This window comes from Balaenoptera ricei, chromosome 16, assembly GCF_028023285.1.
Source record: "Balaenoptera ricei isolate mBalRic1 chromosome 16, mBalRic1.hap2, whole genome shotgun sequence".
Taxonomy (NCBI): domain Eukaryota; kingdom Metazoa; phylum Chordata; class Mammalia; order Artiodactyla; family Balaenopteridae; genus Balaenoptera; species Balaenoptera ricei.
Window position 1 is genome coordinate 66244029 of NC_082654.1, and position 21662 is coordinate 66265690.

General features: G+C 37.1%; 1 protein-coding gene and 1 non-coding gene across 3 annotated transcripts in view; one reads left to right on the top strand and one right to left on the bottom strand.

The window, feature by feature from the left end:
- Nucleotides 1-1887: 1887 nt before the first annotated feature.
- On the bottom strand, nt 1888-1969 carry TRNAS-UGA (transfer RNA serine (anticodon UGA)). Its single transcript has one exon. It is a non-coding gene; the product is annotated as a tRNA-Ser (tRNA).
- A 441-nt stretch (nt 1970-2410) lies between these two features.
- CTNNA3 (catenin alpha 3) overlaps nt 2411-21662 on the top strand; it is a 1736704-nt gene continuing 1717452 nt past the window's right edge. For both annotated transcript variants that reach the window (XM_059899110.1, XM_059899114.1), the window contains exons 1-2: nt 2411-2625; nt 4680-4774. In XM_059899110.1, coding sequence (XP_059755093.1) covers nt 2580-2625; nt 4680-4774 — 141 coding nt within the window. In that variant the 5' untranslated portion in view covers nt 2411-2579. The remainder of the gene's footprint in view (nt 2626-4679; nt 4775-21662) is intronic.

The following is a 21662-nucleotide window of genomic DNA, read 5'->3' on the forward strand; positions in this document are numbered from 1 at the left end:
CAAGGATGAATTAGAGTCTTACATGTAGATTCAAAAAGAGAGCCAGTCCTCTAACTAGGAAGGGAATTCAAACGATAGGCAGTCCTCTTCTCCAAAGGAAGGGAGAAAGTGTTAAGGCAAAAGAAGGATTACGTACAGGTAATTGTATGTGAACATGTAAAAAGGTTCAAAGGCATGAGCCATCATACAGTGCTGGGAGGCCTTCTAATAAAAGGAGATGGGAGAGAAGAAAGGGAAGGCTGGGAAGGTAGACAGGGGACTTATTTTGAAGGCCTTTTGACTTTCTTGTTAGAAGACTGTGGAAGATACATTTGGTTGCCCACTCAGTACCCATCCATCTTTCTTCCTTACCAGTGGAATTCTAATTTTGACATAGGTAGCAATATACTCAGCTAAAAACACTTACTTTGCTAGAATTCCTTGTAGCTAGTGGTAGCCATGTTACACAGTGCAAGTAAATGACATATAAACTGAGGGGTATTGTCTCTCCCCTTTCTAGCTGAATACTGATGTGAGGTCTGGAGATTTGGCAACCATCTTAGGACAATGAGACAACAAGCAGGGGATGAGGCCTATGCATTAAAAATGGCAAGCAGAAAGCTGGAAAGAGCCCTGTTCCCTGTTCCATCTGAGAATTGCCTATTCCCAGATTTCTTGAGACAAACCCCTTATGTGTTTAAGTCACTAGAGTTAGATTTTCCTGTTAATGACTGCTGAATGTGATCCTGACTGAAAGAGGGAAGGAAATCAGCTAGGAAACTAGTACAGTCATTTATAAGTGACTTGAATGGGGGCAGAAGAGGAGGGGATTGGGCAGAGAGGGGGGATTGTGCAGAGAGGAGGGACTGAAGATGTGAATGTGGTGAATGTGTATGTTCAGTCAAGTTTCAAATGGGATGGGGGCTGTGTGGATGGAATCTACTTCAGGTACCACAGAAAGCTATCCATAGCCTTAAGGTGTTAGGGAACTCCATAAGAACACCTGGAAAGCATGGAGTGGGAGGGAGATTGTGAAAGTGGGCGAAGGGAGCAGAAAGGGGATGTGCAGGGTCTCAAAGACTAACCTCATGATTTCCTTTTATTACTAAAAAAAATACTGGATCAATATACACATTTTAGAAAACTCAGTTAAGCAAAAAACTATCTGTTAAGAAAATTAAAATCCCCCAAATCCCACCACCCAGAGATAATAATTACTGCTAACATTTTGGTTATTTCTTTCCAGCCCCCATTCACTCTCTCTTTTTTTCCGCCATTGTTGCCACATAAACGGTTATATAAATGAATTCTTTAACAAAAACGTGATCATAATATATACTGTTTTCCAACCTGTTCGACTTTTTGCATTTAGCAATGTATTGGGAAAGTCTTCCCATGTCATTAATATCATTTTAGTGGCTACATGCAGTGTGCCATCATGTGGATCTACCTATCGTACTTTAGAAGTTGAACTTTTAAAAGTTTTTATTATCTCCCATTTCACACCGCTTTTGGATGTGGTGGGGGAACCGTTGAAGGTGATTCTGGGATGGAAGGAGAGGTAGCATTAGCCTTGCCATCAGTTTTAATGAGATGATAGCTTGTTCAGTCTGTGATAGCCTGAAAATTCCCGCCAATATTTATCTTCATTTTATTTTTATTTTGTGAACAAGGAACAAGATTGTAGAACCGTTAGTTACTATTTAGTATAAAGGGAATAAAGACTATTCCCATTAGCATAAACAGCGTATGTTTACAGCATTGACATTTACTGGCTTTTCTTTGACACATTTAACTTCTCTGCAGTCGGGCCATTTAGCGGGCAAATAGGGGAAATACGGCCGGAAGAGTACGGATTATCTTATGACAGCATCTGTTGGAAGTGGGTAAAAAGAAGTCATCCACTTCCGCAGCGAGCAGGGTTCGAACCTGCGCGGGGAGACCCCATTGGATTTCAAGTCCAACGCCTTAACCACTCGGCCATCGCTGCCACGGAAAAGAAAAGAAGGCGGAAACACTTTAGTGTCAAAACAACTGGGCACATGCGCACCAGCCTCACGAGTGGGCGGGGCTTACAACCTCCGCGAGCTCTGCTGTGTGAGAGGTGGCCGGGGCTGACTGCCCAAATTGCGGGAATTACCCCGTGAAGAAATAATAGAAACTCCCTTAAGTAGTTTAAGTACACGCCTTTAAAGGAGGGTCTTAGAAGCCTTTCCCTGCGCTCGGAAAATCGAAGGTCGCAACCCTGCTTGGCTTCTGGTCTCTGACCTGGTTTTTGCTCTCCCGCTTCCTCATTACGTCACCGAGAGAACTGTGAAACAAAGATTCGTCTCGCTTAGTGCTCCGGGCCCGCGCGCTGGAAAGTTTCTGCGTCTCCAGCTGCGTTTGCCGCGTTGGTCGCGTCGAGCTCTCCTCTTTCTGCGGAATGAGAGGGAGGTGTGAGTGAAGGCGTGAGGAGTCGGCCGCTGCTCGCGGGCTCGTTTCTCGCAGGCTCCTGCTCATGCAGTCATCTTTCATTCTTCTCCCCACAATGACTCCCTCGTTGCTGAGCCCTACTGGAAGAAATCGTGTCCCGAGTGTTTCCCAAGCTTTCTCAAGTGATGGGGACACTTGCAGGTGGTTTGAGAACAAAGTTCTGTGCATTAGGTCTGCATTTTACCTTTAAATGCCATTAATTTCCTCCCTTGTTAAGTGTAGCTACTGCGCTAGGTGCTTTATTTACGTTATTTCGTTAAAGTTCTCAGAACCGGGTAGGTCTGTACCATGGTCGCTCACCTCAGAGAATGAGGCGGGGAACGAGGCACGAGAATTGGCGCCGGTGATACCAGGGCGCACGCGCAGCTCCGTAGCACGTGGCGCCCCCAGAGCAGCAAGTTGTGTGTTGATGGAAGATTTACAGAAAACAGTAGGGACCTTTTACTAGTTTAAGTATTTGTAACTGTTCAGGGGAACTTATCCATCTTTCTCATAATGTTACATTTCATATTAAGGCAGGAAGGCAAATCCTTGCCCTTTGGAAGGCCAGATGTTAAGTGACCTCACTTGATATTTGGGTGAATTTTCTTGAGACTTTTCAGTACCATTTCTCTTAACTAAATAAAGGTGCTAAGTGTCTAAATCCATTTAATTGTGGAAGGAGAGCAAAATACTTGAGAATTGTAAGAATAAGTTTTATCTAATTTGAGATTTTGCTTTTAGAAATTTTCTCTTTTTGTTTTTAATTTGGCAGAGCTACACGGGTGGTCTCCATTTCTCTATGAATCTTATATGGGAGCAATGTTATTCCTGACACTCCCAGGCATAAATTTTATCTATATGAACATTACTTGCACTTTTCCAGTAGGATACTATCTAAGAAGAAGTAAAGTTTTGTCTTTTTTCTTTTTATCTCTTAGATTCTGTGTGTGCTGAGATAACCTATAATTTAATCTTACTATTTATTAGTTGTATCTTGAAGTCTTTTAGAAATTCCTACCTTCTGTGCAGTTGAGTGATAATATTTAACGGAAAGTTCTCTTACTCTTCCTTAATTTCCTCTTCCTCTTTTAAGAATTTTCTTCACTTGCCTAAAAGCTTGACAGTAATGGGAATTGATTGCGGTTAAAATAGTTCAATCAGAAATTCTACTGAGGTTTTTTTTTTTTTTTTTTTTGGTGAGGGGAAGGGGAGACAGCAAAGGAAAAGAATATATTACAAAGTTAATGTGTATTTGGTAAGAACAATTGTGATTAATTTTTCTTTGCGGCATTTCAAAAGTGAAATGCCTAGATTTAACATTTAATTTTCAGCTTATTTGAGTTACTGTAGGCTTTAAAAAAAAATCAAATTGCCTTTTAAAATGATTTATATTGCTGAAATGAGCCAAGAGATCAAAATTATTATAGGTTTTATTTTTAAAAAGTGTGGATTTCCGAATGAGTTCTTTTCCAATCTTAGGTCTTTAGCATTGCCATTTAATGTAGTGAGTGACAAGTAACAGAAAAAGAAGTAAAATACATATCTTCTAACCCAATTACGGCATAAATATAATATCATTCATGACAATAACATCATAAAAACTTGAGTTGCAACCATGGACATTTTACTTCATAAAGGGCGCCTGTGATTCTGATTGCCTCCTCCTCCATGCCACCCCCAGATTCTGTTCCTTTATGTGGTAGTTTTTATTAAGCCAATCTGGGTGTGGAAGGCAAATATTTGTGGCTTTCACTCAGACTTTCTTGATGCCACTTTCACAGGCAGAATACTGAGAGGGATGGGGCATATGTTTGGGAGCAGTGTGACATTTCTTTGTTCTTTTATAGCAAATCAAAACTTATGTTGAATTATTTTGGTGGTTTTTTCCCCTGGAATTTTAATAAATCAGAATTTTAATGCTGGAAGAAACATTAAAGCTAGTCCAGTCCCTTTATTTACAGATAGGAAACTGTGGCCCATGAGTGGTTGCCCAAGGTCACATAGCTAATTAGTGGCAGATTCAAGACTATAATTTGTTATATTAGCCTAGTATTCTTGCTAGATTTTGTTGCCCTCGTGTATTCTTTGTTAGTCTCTGGCTCAGTGGCATGTAGATCTAGAAGTGCATATATGGCAGTAGAGAGAGCTAACGGTGGGGGGGAGTTGTGAGTTGAATGTTGAAAGCCTATGAGATGTCAGATGCTGAATATATTGTGGTGGATGATTTTTGTTCTTTTTTCCAGTATCCATCGTCCCAACGGGTAATGACACTTCAATTGCACTTAAGGAGGACCACCCCTCCCCACTGGATGCAAACTTACTTCGCCTGTTAATCAAGGTATCCCACCCTGCTCTGGGTAAGGGGTGGGCATGTGACTTATATTGGTTTTCTGCTGTTGCATAATAAATTACCACAAACTTAGTGGCATAAAACAACATGAATTTATTATCTTACAGTTTCTGTGGTTCAGGAGTGTTGTCGTGAGTTGACTGTGTCCTCTGCTCAGGGTCTTTTACCAGTTTTCAAGGTGCTGACTGGGATTTTGGTCTCATGTAAGGCTTGGGGCCCTCTTCGAAGATCACTACTTGTTACCAGGATTCAGTTCCTGTGGTTGCAGGACTTGTTGGCTGTCAGTGGAGGACCTCTCTGAGTTCCTAGAGGCTGCCCATTGTACCTTGCCATGTGGCCCTCTCTACAGCATGGTAGTTGGCTTCTTCAAGGCAGCAGGAGAATTGCTCTCTAGTCTACTACAGTAGAGTTTTATATAATATGATGTAATCACAGCGGTGACTATTCATCATATCACAAATCCTGCTCAAGTGAGGAGGATTATATAGGCTGTGTACAGGATGGGCAGGGATCTTGGGGGCTATCTTTGAATCCTGCCCACCACACAACTCAAGCTGGGCCAGTCAGAGTCTCTCAGAATCCCTGTTCTTGCCATTACACGATTGTATTTTTATGGGCATCCTACACAACACACTCACGTAGTAACCAATGAGAGGTGATCAGAGTGTGGAAATTTAAACTTAGCTGCCTTGTATGCTTTTGTACTTCATTTGAAAGGAGTAGAGTTGGCAACAACTGCAGAGTTTGAGAGGCTTAGCCACCCTTGACGATTCTTGATTTTAATTCTATATTGACTGGAGAATAACTCTAGCTGTACATTTGTGACAACATATATAAGGGGCTTAGTTCAGGTTAGACAAAAAAAATTACTAAGTTATTGGCAACAAAACCCTCATGAAGATTTAGTTGTTAAGTTACAGGCATCATGAAAAGCGATGGAAATGATTATCATGGAATTACTACATTGCAAATGACTGTACTCTTGAAGTCTAAGCAATTAGTTGTGGATTGCTTTTTGGTCATTATATTGCTTATACATACGTGTTTTAAGAAGACTGGAGATATATCCTAGTCAGGACTAGAGCAGCTTATTTATAGGATTTTCCTACCTAATCAGTCCTCTAATGCCATGACCAATTAAGAAATACAATCAAGATTGATGGAATCCTCTTTCCTTAAAGGATATGATGCCAATGTGATATTCAGCCTTGAGTTCTCCAGGGTAGTATCCACTGATTTTGGAACAGCAGAGATCCGGACCTACCAAAGACATCTTAATATACTGCCCAGTTAAATATCAAAAGGGCAGAATAAATTTATTAAGGATGAGATCTTATACCCAGCTTATTTATAAGAACTGAATTGATGCCTTATAAAACTGGACTGGCTCTATCTATAGAATTGATGGTACTGGGGTTTCCAGGTGGTTTATTTATAAAGACAACTGAAATTATATACAGAGATCATAAAAATAGTTTTAAGAATTATATCAAAATACAGGTATGATCATTGGATTATGGTTAAAATTGACTGGGAAACAACTAGACTCACAGACCAGTTTTCTTATAACTTTAAGGAATTATAACTATAACACTGTCCTGCTTCTTTATAAAAGAATGCTGTCTGTTATTAATTCTGATTTCTCTTTGGGGCTATTAAATTATATAGGAAAATCAAGTGTTGACCTTAGGGAGTTCATCTATGCTCATGCATTGAATATACAGACATGTCTCCTAAAGCCAAGTTTTGGGATTTTTTGTTAAATAGCAATACATAACTAACGAATTCAGTCCCCCCACCCCATAACTAGATTCCTTTGCTCTCCCTTCCATGTTTCTATCAAATGTTTCCTGTTCACCCAGCATGTGGGAGAGTACTCATGATTCATGAAAATGCCTAGTACAGTGCTTAATTTTTTAGTAGGTACTTGATACTTGATAGTTCTCTTTTTATTATGAAAACAATATAATAATGTTAATAAAAAGTTTGAAAAAATAGAAAAAACTCAACCTGACCCACCTAAGCCATTTTTTTTTTGTATTTCTACTTTGTCTTTCTCCTTATACTTACATATGTTTTTGCATAGTTTTAATTGTGTGTGTGATGGTTTTTCTGCTTTTGTTTTATAGAGGTAGATTCATGTAACATAAAATTGACCATTTTAACCGTTAAAGTGTACACTGCAGGGGCTTCCAGTACATTCATGATGTGCAACCATTACCATTATCTACTACAGAACATTTTCATCATTCTAGAAGGAAACCCTGTACCCATTAAGCACTCATTCCCCACTTCTCCACTCTCTCCATTCTCTGGCAATCACTAATCTGTTTTCTGCCTCTATAGGTTTGCCTACTCTGTACATTGCATATAAATGGAATCATATGATGTGTGGATTTTTGTGTCCAGGTTTTCACTTAGCATGATGTTTTCAAGGTTCATATGTGGTTATACAGTGTGTCACTACTTCATTTCTTTATTTTTGTGTGTTTGTTTTGACAATAATTTACTGTGTTGCCTTTAAAAATTGTGATAAAATATGCATAACATAAAATATGCCATTTTAACTATTTTTAAGTGTACAATTGAGGGGCATTGAGTACAATTACAGTGTTGTACAACCATCACCACTATCCATTTCCAGAACTTTTTCATCATTCCAAGTGGAAATTATGTACCTATTAAATATCCTTCCCTCCCTCCAGCCCCTGGTAACCTCTGTTCTCCTTTCTGTCTCTATAGGTATCTCGTATAAGTAGAATCATACCATATTTATCCTCTTGTGTCTGGCTTATTTCACTTAACATAATATTTCCAAGGTTTATCCATCTTGCAGCATGTATCATAATTTCCTTTCTTTTTTGGCGGAATAATATTCCATTGTATGTGTATAGCACCACATTTTGTTTATCCATTTGTCTAATGATGGATACTTGGGTTGTTTCTATCTTTTGCTTATTGTGAATAACCCTGCTGTCAACACTGGGTTACAAGTATCACTTCATTTCTTTTTAAGGTTGAATAATATTCCATTGAATAGGTATACTGCATTTTGTTTATCTACTCACCATTGGGTTGTTTCTACTTTTTGGCTATAATTATGAATAATGCTGCTATGAACATTCATGTACAAGAATTTGAACATCTGTTTTCAGTTCTCATGGGTAGATACCTGGGATTGGAATTGTGGGGTCATAGGGTTCTTTTATGTTTAACTCTTTGAGGAACTGCCAAACTGTTTTCCAGTGGCTGCATCATTTTACACTCCCATCAGCAATGTATGAGGGTTCCAATTTTTCTACATTCTAACCAACACTTATTTTCCATTTTTAAAAACTATAGCATCTTAGTAAGTATGAAGTGGTATCTCACTGTAGGTTAGATTTGTGTTTCCCTAATGACTAATGATGTTGAGCTATTTCCATGTGCTTATTGGCCATTAGTATATCTCCTTTGAAGAAATGTCTATGTAAGTCCTTTGCCTATTTTTTAAAATCAAAAAATTAATTGATATATAGCATTGTGTAGGTTTAAGGTATACAATGTATTGATTTGATACATTTATATATTGCAATATGATTACCATCATAGCATTAACTAACACCTCTATCACATCACATAATTATTATTTCATTTTTTATGGTGAGAAAAATTAAGATCTAGTCTCTTTGAAATCTGTAATACAGTGTGTTTCCTATAGTCACTATGTTGTGCATCAGATCTTCAGGACTTATTTATCTACTAGTTGCAAGTTTGTTCCCTTAAATAACATCTCCCCAATTTCCCTACCCCCAGCCCTTGGTAACCACCATTCTAGTCTCTATTTTCACGAATACAGCTTTAAAAACATTCCACATATTAGTGATATCATACAGTATTTGTCTTTCTCTGTCTGAGAAAGACATTACTTAACATTATGCCCTCAAGGACCATCTATGTTGTCACAAATTCCTTTGCCCATTTTTGAACTAGATTTTTGTGGGGTTCCTTTTTTTGGTGTTAAAAATATATCATATTCTCTGTTTGTGTCACCGTGGTTATTGTTTTAATGGTTGCAGGATAGTCCAAGTAGATGTATTATATTTCATTTTCTTATTCTTTTGTCTCTTAATCTTCCTAAGTCAACATCAGTTCCAGACTGTAGATTCTTTTTTTTTTTTTTTAACATCTTTATTGGAGTATAATTGCTTTACAATGGTGTGTTAGTTTCTGCTTTATAACAAAGTGAATCAGTTATACATATACATATGTTCCTGTAGATTCTTATTTTATCGTGTTTCTATTTTGCACATACACTCTTTCCCAAATTTGAGATATGTTAATGCACCATTTTTCAGAGGGCCCTCTGCAGAACACCTGAACCAGGATTACCCAGGTGAATGTGTGCATGTATGTATCTGTGTGTGCGTGGGGGGGGGGGCATGTTGAAAATTCACATTTTCAGGCCTTGTTCTAGGCCTTTCATATTAGAATGTGTGGGGACATGGCTCGTCTTTATTTTTTTTTTTTAATTTTTTAAATTTTAACTTAAATTTTAAATTTTTTGGGGGGGACGTTGCTTGTCTTTCAAAACAGTGATACATATTACTTGGAGAAATACTGCGTACTTTTAATAAAGCTACTTTTTTACATTTACCCTACCTTAAAGATATTTCCATGTTGATATGGTTAGCCAGCTACATCATCACTTTAATGTCCATATCATAGGACACTTAGATTATTTGTAGTTATTCATGGTTACAAGCTATGTTGCTTGCTTCCTTGTACACATGCATCTTTAAATACTAGGCTGGTTATTTCTTTGGGAAAAATCCCTAGATATGTAATTTCTGGTCAAAAGTATGTATTTTAAAAAAGGTATTGGTACTTGTTGTCAAATTGCCCTTCAGAGATGTTTTCCCAATTTGTTTTCACACCGAAAGTGTCTTAGTATCTGTTTCTCTGCACTCTTGACTTTCTTATGCCCACACTCTTAACATTCTGCTAAATTTTGATAATAAACAATGAAAAGTATCTTCTTGTTGTTTTGACTAATTAACTGTTATGTGAATTGTCCTTTTTGCAATAGGTAAAATCCTTCATATTATTTTCTTCTGCTAGATTATTCACTTTTTCAGGATCAGATATGTTTTTGAGTCTTACATTTCTTTGTATGTGTCCTTACTGGAGGCTTGTCCTAGGTAAGCACTCAATAAATTTTTATCTGTTTGATTTGAATTCCCAGCAACAGCAGATTCTTCAACTCTCACTTCCAGATTCAGAATACGTTATACGATTGTTGATCTTTCAGTCCCATCTGCACACTGATTCTGACCATAGTTGTGGTCCGTCTTCACACAGTTCTTAGGTTAATATTTTTTAGAAAAAGACAAATAATTTGAATTAATTAAAATGTAGCATTAATACCTGAACAAAGGTTAAAGGAAGTTTAATTGATTGGCCAGAAAAAGAGAAAGGGAAAGAGTTATTTAATAAGATCTCAAGTCTATAAGTGGGTATTACATAAATGATAGAAGGAACTGAAACTGCTCCTGGAAGAGTTTAGGCTGGACATAATAAAAACAATCCCAGTGTGGTTGTTATGAGACAAAATAAATTCCCTGGTGGAGGGTAAGTGTTTTCTGAAAATCTGTCTCCTTCTTAATGGTCCAGGTGCAGCCTTTTCATGGAAAGGGAAACTTTTAGTCTGAAGGATAGGGACTGTGGCTTCTGCTTTTGTTTTTTAATCTCTTAAGGCCAGTGTCAAATTTAGGTTCTGGCCATGAGGGAGCTCCCAGAATGTTCACTTATAAGTGTGACTAAAACATCAATGGCAAGTAATGGGATGGAGAAGGTGGCGTTTTCCTTAATGGCTCTCAGGAAGAAAAGTAAATATGGTAGGAAGGAGTAAAACACTTGGAGTGATGGGAAGGGCTAATCATGGAGTATTTGTGGGCAACATGTTCCAGTAATGAAAGATGTTGCTGAGATTGGTTCAAGATGGTGGAGTACCATCTCACTCCCTCTTGTGAGAGCACCGGAATCACAACTAACTGCTGAACAATCATTGACTGGAAGACACTGGAACTCACCAGAAAAGATACCCCACATCCAAAGACAAAGGAGAAGCCACAATGAGATGGTAAGAGTGGCACAATCACAATAAAATCAAATCCCATAACTGCTGGGTGGGTGACTCACAGACTGGAGAAGACTTATACCACAGAAGTCCACCCACTGGAGTGAAGGTTCTGAGCCCCACGTCAGGCTTCCCAACCTGGGGGTCCGGCAACGGGAGGAGGAATTCCTAGAGAATCAGACTTTGAAGGCTAGCGGGATTTGATTGCAGGCCTTTGACAGGACTGGGGGAAAGAGAGACTCCACTCTGGCACACACAAAGTAGTGTGCGCATTGGGACCCAGGGGAAGAAGCAGTGACCCCACAGGAGACTGAACCAGACCTACCTGCTAGTGTTGGAGGGTCTCCTGAAGAGGCAGGGGGTGGCTGTGTCTCGCCATGAGGACAAAGACACTGGCAGCAGAAGTTCTGGGAGGTACTCCTTGGTGTGAGCCCTCCCAGAGTCCGCCATTAGCCCCACCAAAGAACCCTGGTAGGCTCCAGTGTTGGGTCACCTCAGGCCAAACAAGCAATAGGGAGGGAACCCAGTCCCACCCATCAGAGGAGAAGTGGATTAAAGTTTTACTGAGTTCTGCCCACCAGAGCAACAGCCAGCTCTACCAACCACCAGTCCCTTCCATCAGGAAACTTGCACAAGCCTCTTAGATAGCCTCATTCACCAGAGGGCAGAAGCAAGAAGAACTACAGTCCTGCAGCCTGTGGAACAAAAACCACATTCACAGAAAGATAGACAAGATGAAAAGGCAGAGGGCTATGTACCAGATGAAGGAACAAGATAAAACTCCAGAAAAACAAATAAATGAAGTGGAAACAGGCAAGCTTCCAGAAAAAGAATTCAGAATAATGACAGTGAAGATGATCCAGAACCACAGAAAACAAATGGAGGCAAAGATCGAGAAGATGCAAGAAATGTTTAACAAAGACCTAGAAGAATTAGAGAACAAACAAACAGAGAAGAACAGTACAATAACTGAAATGAAAACTACACTAGAAGGAATCAATAGCAGAATAACTGAGGCAGAAGAACGGATAAGTGACCTGGAAGACAGAATGGTGGAATTCACTGCCATGGAACGGAATAAAGAAAAAAGAATGAAAAGAAATGAAGACAGCCTATGAGACCTCTGGGACAACATTAAATGCAACAACATTCACATTATAGGGGTCCCAGAAGGAGAAGAGAGAGAGAAAGGACCCGAGAAAATATTTGAAGAGATTATAGTCGAAAACTTCCCTAACATGGGAAAGGAAATAGCCACCCAAGTCCAGGAAGCGCAGAGAGTCCCATACAGGATAAACCCAAGGAGAAACACGCCGAGACACATAGTAATCAAAGTGGCAAAAATTAAAGACAAAGAAAAATTACTGAAAGAAGCAAGAGATAAATGACAAATAACATACAAGGGAACTCCCATAAGGTTAACAGCTGATTTCTCAGCAGAAGTTCTACAAGCCAGAAGGGAGTGGCATGACATATTTAAAGTGATGAAAGGGAAGAAGCTACAACCAAGATTACTCCACCCGGCAAGGACCTCATTCAGATTCGATGGAGAAATCAAAAGCTTTACAGACAAGCAAAAGCTAAGAGAATTCAGCACCACCAAACCAGCTCTACAACAAATGTTAAAGGAACTTCTCTAAGTGGGAAACACGAGAAGAAAAGGACCTACAAAAACAAACCCAAAACAATTAAGAAAATGGTCATAGGAACATACATATCGATAATTACCTTAAACGTGAATGGATTAAATGCTCCAACCAAAAGACACAGGCTTGCTGAATGGATACAGAAACAAGACCCATATATATGCTGTCTACAAGAGACCCACTTCAGACCTAGGGGCATATACAGACTGGAAGTGAGGGGTGGAAAAAGATATTCCATGCAAATGGAAATCAAAAGAAAACTGGAGTAACAATTCTCATATCAGATAAAATAGACTTTAAAATAAAGAATGTTACAAGAGACAAGGAAGGACACTACATAATGATCCAGGGATCAATCCAAGAAGAAGATATAACAATTATAAATATATATGCACCCAACATAGGAGCACCTCAATATATAAGGCAACTGCTAACAGCTATAAAAGAGGAAATCAACAGTAACACAATACTAGTGGGGGACATTAACACCTCGCACCAATGGACAGTTCATCCAAACAGAAAATTAATGAGGAAACACAAGCTTTAAATGACACAATAGACCAGATAGATTTAATTGATATTTATAGGACATTCCATCCAAAAACAGCAGATTACACGTTCTTCTCAAGTGTGCACGGAACATTCTCCAGGATAGATCACATCTTGGGGCACAAATGAAGCCTCAGTAAATTTAAGAAAATTGAAATCATATCAGTCATCTTTTCTGACCACAATGCTATGAGATTAGAAATGAATTACAGGGAAAAAAAGGTAAAAAATACAAAGACGTGGAGGCTAAACAATACGTTACTAAATAACCAAGAGATCACTGAAGAAGTCAAAGAGGAAATAAAAAAATACCTAGAGACAAATGACAATGAAAACACGATGATCCAAAACCTTTGGGATGCAGCAAAAGCAGTTCTGAGAGGGAAGTTTATAGCAATACAAGCCTACCTCAAGAAACAAGAAAAATCTCAAATAAACAATCTAACCTTACACCTAAAGGAACTAGAGAAAGAAGAACAAACAAAGCCCAAAGTTAGCCGAAGGAAAGAAATCATAAAGATCAGAGCAGAAACAAATGAAATAGAAACAGAGGAAACAATAGCAAAGATCTATAAAAGTAAAAGCTGGTTATTTGAGAAGATAAACAAAAGTGATAAACCGTTAGCCAGATTCATCAAGAAAAAGAGGGAGAGGACTCAAAGCAATAAAATTAGAAATGAAAAAGGAGAAGTTACAACAGACACCGCAGAAATACAAAGCATCCTAAGAGACTACTACAAGCAACTCTATGCCAATAAAATGGACAACCTGGAAGAAATGGACACATTCTTAGAAAGGTATAACCTTCCAAGACTGAACCAGGAAGAAACAGAAAATATGAACAGACCAATCACAAGGAATGAAATTGAAACTGTGATTAAAAATCTTCCAACAAACAAAAGTCCAGGACCAGATGGCTTCACAGGTGAATTCTATCAAATATTTAGAGAAGAGCTAACACCCATCCTTCTGAAACTCTTCCAAAAAATTATGGAGGAAGGAACACTCCCAAACTCATTCTATGAGGCCACCTTCACCCTGATACCAAAACCAGATAAAGATAGTACAAAAAAAGAAAATTACAGACCAATATCACTGATGAATATAGGTGCAAAAATCCTCAACAAAATACTAGCATACAGAATCCAACAACACGTTAAAAAGATCATACACCATGATCAAGTGGGATTTATCCCAGGGATGCAAGGATTCTTCAATATACGCAAATCAGTCAATGTGATACACCATATTAACAAACTGAAGAATAAAAACCATATGATCATCTCAATAGATGCAGAAAAAGCTTTTGACAAAATTCAACACCCATTTATGGTAAAAACTCTCCAGAAAGTAGGCATAGAGGGAAGTTACCTCAACATAATAAAGGCCATATATGACAAACCCACAGCGAACATCATTCTCAATGGTGGAAAACAAACCATTTCCTCTAAGATCTGGAACAAGACAAGGATGTCCACTCTCACCACTGTTATTCAACATAGTTTTGGAAGTCCTAGCCATGGTGATCAGAGAAGAAATAGAAATAAAAGGAATCCAAGTTGGAAAAGGAGAAGTAAAACTGTCACTGGTTGAAGATGACATGATACTATACATAGAGAATCCTAAAGATGCCACCAGAAAACTACTAGAGCTAATCAATGAATTTGGTAAAGTTGCAGGATACAAAATTAATGCACAGAAATCTCTTGCATTCCTATGCACTAATGATGAAAAATCTGAAAGAGAAATTAAGGAAACACTTTCATTTACCACTGCAACAAAAAGAATAAAATACCTAGGAATAAACCTACCTAGGGAGACATAAGACCTGTGTGCAGAAAACTATTAGACACTGATGACAGAAGTTAAAGATGATACAAATAGATGGAGAGATATACCATGTTCTTGGATTAGAAGAATCAATATTGTGAAAATGACTCTACTACCCAAAGCAATCTACAGATTCAATGCAATCCCTATCAAATTACCAGTGGCATTTTTTACAGAAGTAGAACAAAAAAATCTTAAAATTTGTATGGAGACACAAAAGACCCCGAATAGCCAAAGAAGTCTTGAGGGAAAAAAACGGATCTGGAGGAATCAGACTCTCTGATTTCAGACTATACTACAAAGCTACAGTAATCAAGACAATATGGCACTGGCACAGAAACAGAAATATAGATCAATGGAACAAGATAGAAAGCCCAGAGATAAACACACGTACCTATGGTCAACTAATCTATGACAAAGGAGGCAGTGATATACAATGGAGAAAAGACAGTCTCTTCAATAAATGGTGCTGGGAATACTGGACAGCCACATGTAAAAGAATGAAATTAGAACACTCCCTAACACCATACACAAAAATAAACTCAAAATGGATTAGAGACCTAAATGTAAGACTGGACACTGTAAAACTCTTAGAGGAAAACATAGGAAGAACATTCTTTGACATAAATCACAGCAAGATTTTTTTGATCCACCTCCTAGAGTAATGGAAATAAAAACAAAAATAAACAAACGGGACCTAATGAAACTTAAAAGCTTTTGCAAAGCAAAGGAAACTACAAACAAGATGAAAAGACAGCCCTCAGAATGGGAGAAAATATTTGCAAACGAATCAATGGACAAAGGATTAATCTCCAAAATATATAAACAGCTCATGCAGCTTAATATTAAAAAAACAGACAACCCAATCCAAAAATGAGCAGAAGACCTAAATAGACATTTCTCCAAAGAAGACATACAGATGGCCAAGAAGCACATGAAAAGCTGCTCAACATCACTAATTATTAGAGAAATGCAAATCAAAACTACAATGAGGAATCACCTCACACCAGTTAGAATGGGCATCATCACAAAATCTACAAACAACAAATGCTGGAGAGGGTTTGGAGAAAAGCGAACCCTCTTGCACTGTTGGTGGGAATGTAAATTGATACAGCCACTATGGAGAACAGTATGGCGGTTCCTTAAAGAACTAAAGATAGAATTACCATATGACCCAGCAATCCCACTACTGGGCATATACCCAGAGAAAACCATAATTCAGAAAGACACATGCACCCCAATGTTCATTGCTGCACTGTTTACAATAGCCAGGTCATGGAAGCAATCTAAATGCCCAGCAACAGATGAATAGATAAAGAAGAAGTGGTACATATATACAATGGAATATTACTCAGCCATAAAAAGGAATGAAATTGGATCATTTGTAGAGACGTGGATGAATCTAGAGACTGTCATACAGAATGAAGTAAGTCAGGAGGAGAAAAACATATCGTATATTAACACATATATGTGGAACCTAGAAAAATGGTATAGATGAACTGGTTTGTAGGGTAGAAATTGAGACACAGATGTAGAGAACAAATGAATGGACACCAAGGGGGGAAAGCGGCGGGGGATGGTGGTGGTGATGTGATGAATTGTGAGATTGGGATTGACATATATACACTAATATGTATAAAATGGATAACTAATAAGAGCCTACTGTATAAAAAAATAAATAAGCTTCAAAAATTCAAAAAGGAAAAAAAATATGTTGCTAAACTATTTTCTAAGGAAGGTGTGTCCAGTAGGTACTTTTCAAGGAAGGTGAGTCCAGCTCTTCCTTTGCTAAGTGGCAAGTACAAGTTTAGGGCCATTACTGAATTGTTTCGAGCAATAGAAGAGAATACACATCACCAGAAGTCCTCCTTGTGGCCCTTCTCCAAGCAGAGAACAGCCTCTTCCCTAAATGTTGAATAAAGGCACTGAGGTGGGATATGGGTATGATCCCAGGAATGGAGAGCAGGTTGAGGGTGAGTGTTGAGGAATACAGAATTCCACTGTAGATGTATATAATATTTGAAATGCCTTTGACACATTCAAATAGATTTATCATGATTTGACTTGGTACCCTCTCAGGAAAAATCAAATCTTTTGAACTGGAAGTATAGTAGCAACTTGTCGAAGAAAATTTATGTGGGCCAGTTCATTTTTTAATCTCAGCTTTTTCAAAACTGAATTTTACTGATTTTTAAATTAAAAATTTAAATAAATACGTGTAATACAGGTACATGGGTAACTCATTACAGTTTCTACTGCATTATTATTTTTTATTTTTGAGCAAGTACCTGTGTCACATAGCTAACCATTTACATTTTTAGCTATGTAATAGGCAACAGGGGACTGTGAACCCACTATTTTTCCCATCTTGGTGCGTTTCTCCCATAAACACTCTCCCAGGTTTTGTGTGTTTGCTGTCTGATTATTTAGGAGCTGGACTTGTTTGCTCAACTGTACAATTTTAATGGAGTCTTGAGAGGGAGAGAAGATAAGGGTGTGATCAATTTGCCATCCTTAACCTATTTCTTAATATTTTCTTGATAAGTTACAATGCACAGTTGTAATACTCAGGTCTTATAGAGTTACATGGACAAATGAAAAGATAATGAGAAACTAACATGTTGTGAGAGAGACTGTAAGTTAGAAGAAATTTTATCTAATTTTATTCTCTATGAGAATATCTCAATTACAAAACCGCTGCCCAATTTTTGTGTTGTTGGCTCTTTATTCGAGAAAATATGTAGTAAGAAGTAAGGCCATTGTATCACTGATGGGCTCTTATTTATTATTATTTTTTTATCTTAAAGCAGAGTGCATTTTTAATTAGGAAGTTATATCAATAATAAGTGCTTAGAACACATAAAGTGGCTTCTCAGTTTGGGTGAAATTAGTAACGTAAGGTTTTTACTCATCAAGAAGATAAAGTCAACAATGGTTGTAAAAATTATGATTTTTGAGATTTTATGACACTTTCTTTTCTAAGACTATGTACCACTCAGATATATGCGTAAAGTTTTACTCAGGAATTTTTGAAAATTTCTCTAGAATTACGAATACTGTGCGAAGTCAGACTGGGACTGTCCCTCCACGAGAGAAGGGAGAGTAGATGAAGAAACAGGTGGGTGGGAGACACCAATCAAATTAAATACTTTTGCGAGGTTAGCATTCAAGATTATTTGACCATAGGGTTATACATAAGAAATCTAACATTTTCCTTTTAAAAGTTTTTTTCGTCTTCTAAAATGTCAGGAGCAAGAATCTTAAAAGGGCTTGGAAATTGCGAAAGTTGTGCTGATTTCTGGTTTTGCTTTTACATATTTTTTTAATTGACATGAAATTGACAAAACAAAAATTAACCATTTTAAAGTGAACAATTCAGTGGCATTTAGTACACTCACAGTGTTGTGCAACCATCACCACTATCCAGTTCCAAAACATTTTTACTATCCCCAAAAGATTACCAAGTCTTGATACTGATTCTTTTCTTAGGACATAAACTTGTACACTGGCTTCAAAATTTGGCTTAATATATCAGCCATTGTGGAAATCAGCCAATTTATTATATTCTGACCATTCAATTCCTTCAGAACTGCACTGTACACAGTTTATATTTTCTTATCAGAAAATCACAAAAGGATATTAATATCCTTCCTTCCTATTGTGTTCTTTGAATCTAGCAATGTAGAAATTAAACTAGAACATAGTATTCAAAAATTAGATTACCATTGTCTTTATTGTTTTTTGTTTCAGTATATTTAGAAGTGTACTGCTACAGGACTTTGAAAACATAGGCTACAGAGTAGGCATATCTCATAAAGAAATGGTTCATTTAACAAATAAGTTAATGGATCTGTAAATGTTTCTGCTTTTTTTTAACCAGCACATTATGCTCTCATTTGTCACATGCTATAGGATGATCATCATTGTCATTCCATGATGGAGATTCTCCTTTGAACAGGGCTTAAAGTGGGTGGCATTTCATGGAGAATAATTTCTGGTACCATTGGTTGGGGTTGGGGGGAGTAAAAGAAAAGGGAGTGGGGAAAGGGCCAGAGACTGCTTTTATCTTTTCATTTTCTCCTAAAACTCTAATTTTTTAAAAATTAGATTGCCTTCAAATTCCTGCTTTTCTTATTAACAGCTGTTTGTTTATTTTGTAAATGAGATTTAGAAATTAATAAGGAAGCTTCAAAGGAAGCAATGTTCTCTCTGGAAAGCAGATTCTCGCCAGCTTTGGTTAGTTGTGGGTAGCAGTTAAGCCAAATTTGTTGTCTCATTCTGTCAATCAGATATACAGATTGCATACTTTTACAAATTTTAGAAAATATGATCTATACAGTTTTAAACATTGGTCTTTTTTGGACTTAACGTTATGGAATAAGCATTATTCCATGAAAGTACTTTGTAAATGTCATTAAAAGTATGTTGCTGCTTAAAAGTTCATAATTTAATTCTCTTCATTTTCTACATTTGTACTGTGGAAGGTTATCTTTTTAGAAGGAGAGAGGAGGGAGCAGTTCCTTGCCTACAGTATTATTTTTGAATATACTTACTAATATCTTCTCATGCTGTCAAAGAGGCATAGACAAATTTGGTAAAACTGTGAAGCAGGCAATTGTTGGTGCTTAAAAATGATAATTTATTACAATTTTGTGTTTTTCATTTCACGTCTTTTCCTTTTGAGACCTCCTTTTAGGTGTATGTACTTCCCATCTCCTCAGTTTACTGACCTTTTGCTGCTCAGTGTCTCATTCTTCTGGTCTGGTCCTTTTTGATTCACTTCTTCCGTTAAATATTTTCACAGTGTTTTCAGGTCCTATCTTAAAGCCTTTAAAGGCAGGAATTTGGAGACTATGATAAATAATTGAAGATGGTATTTTCCTTTTCCTTGCCTTTAATCTCAGCATAGAGGTGCTTGCTTACTTGAGTTTAGGGGTTAATAGAGGACCTGTGGAATCAGATAAACCATCTCTCCACTTATTAGCGTTCTGTCTTTGGCAAATAAATACCTTTGAGCTTAGATTAGCTAATCTAACAGCCTAATAATCTAACAGTGTCTAATTTAGAAATGTGAGCATTACATTATATCTAAATTATAATTTATAGATGTGAGCATTACTTTATATCTAAAGTGCTAGGATAATGTCTGACATAATACATCTTCAATAACTGTAAGATATTACTTTTAGAGGTGCTATTCGTGTTTAACTCTAGAGCCATCTTTGTACAGTTGCTGAGATTCCTGGTTTTAGCTCTTCATTTTTGTGACTAATAATGCTTAAATTGTTTATATTTCATGTTAATGGAAAACTGGCTCTACTTTTCCCTACATTTACATTTAAACTTTAAAATTTAAATTTTTATGGAAAAGATGTTTTAAGAAGGCATTATCTCAGATTCCTGTTTAATTTTTTCTTTTCTTAAAACTCAAACGTATAAAAAACTGTCTTTCAGAGGAAGTTATCTTTGGTAATTTTATTTTTATTGTCTTTATAATATTACAGATTTCCTAGAAATTTGTAAATCATATATTAGTGTACTATTAATTATAAGCTCATTTAATATTTTTCTTGTAATCTGCGAATGTGCTTAGTTCTTAGACATCATAACTTAAAATACTAAACTGAAAAATAAAGAAGGGAATTCCCTGGTGGTCCAGTAGTTAGAACTCCGTGTTCTCCCTGCTGAGGGCCTAGGTTCGATTCCTGATTGAGGAACTAAAATCCCACAAGCTGCGCAGGGCGGCCAAAAAAAAAAAAAAAAAAAAAAGCATGATTGGGCTTTATTCTTATTTTGTATAATTTTTGGGATTTTGGGCAAATGTTTATTGACTCCAAGAAAGCTGTTTATCATAAGTTACTCATATAAGTGATTATATTTATACTTATCTGTTCTCTCCATGTGCAGAGTGAGCAGTGTGCAACACTTTGACCTATTAAATTTATTCATTTACTTAGCAACCATTTATTGAGTGAGTATTATGTATTAGGTACCATGCTTGGTGCTAGTCTGATAAGCATGGGTAAGATATGGTAGAGTTCATTCTTTTGCGGAGAAACATGTTAACAAGTAATTTTGATACAAAGTGCTACGTTGTATAATAGAGGTATGTAGAAAGTGCTATAGAAGCATGTGGTTGGCACATTTAACTTGGCATTTAAGTTAGGTGGGGAACAAGGAGCACTGATTGATGGTTGTAGATGAGGCCAGGCAATTAGGTAAGACTTGTAAAAGACAGTGTTTGACTGAGCTGGGCATTGAATAAAAGAAACAAGTTCAGAGGGGCCCAGGCTGGTATGTCTGAGGGAACAGAGAGCGGGGTATAAAAGGAGCACTGTTGTCATTTGTAGATGACATAGGAATCAACCGAGAAATGTAAAACTAAGGAAAGTTCTGCGAGATTGCCAGATATGAGATCAGCTTACAAAATTAATAGTATTTCTCTATACCCATCACAACCAACTAGAAAATATAATAAAAAGACCCATTCATAATATACCAATATCTTTAACATATCTAGGAATACACAAAATCTCCGTGGCAAAAACTTTGAAACCCTAAGACAAGATAAGCTGAATAAATGGAGGTGTATCCCATATTGGATGGAACATGTTAATGAATATGTCAGTTTTCCCTTAATGTATAAATTAGTTGCAATTCCAATTAAAATTACAGTTGGGTTTTTTAAAGAATTTGATACATTTATTCTTAAATTTATATGGAATAATAAAGG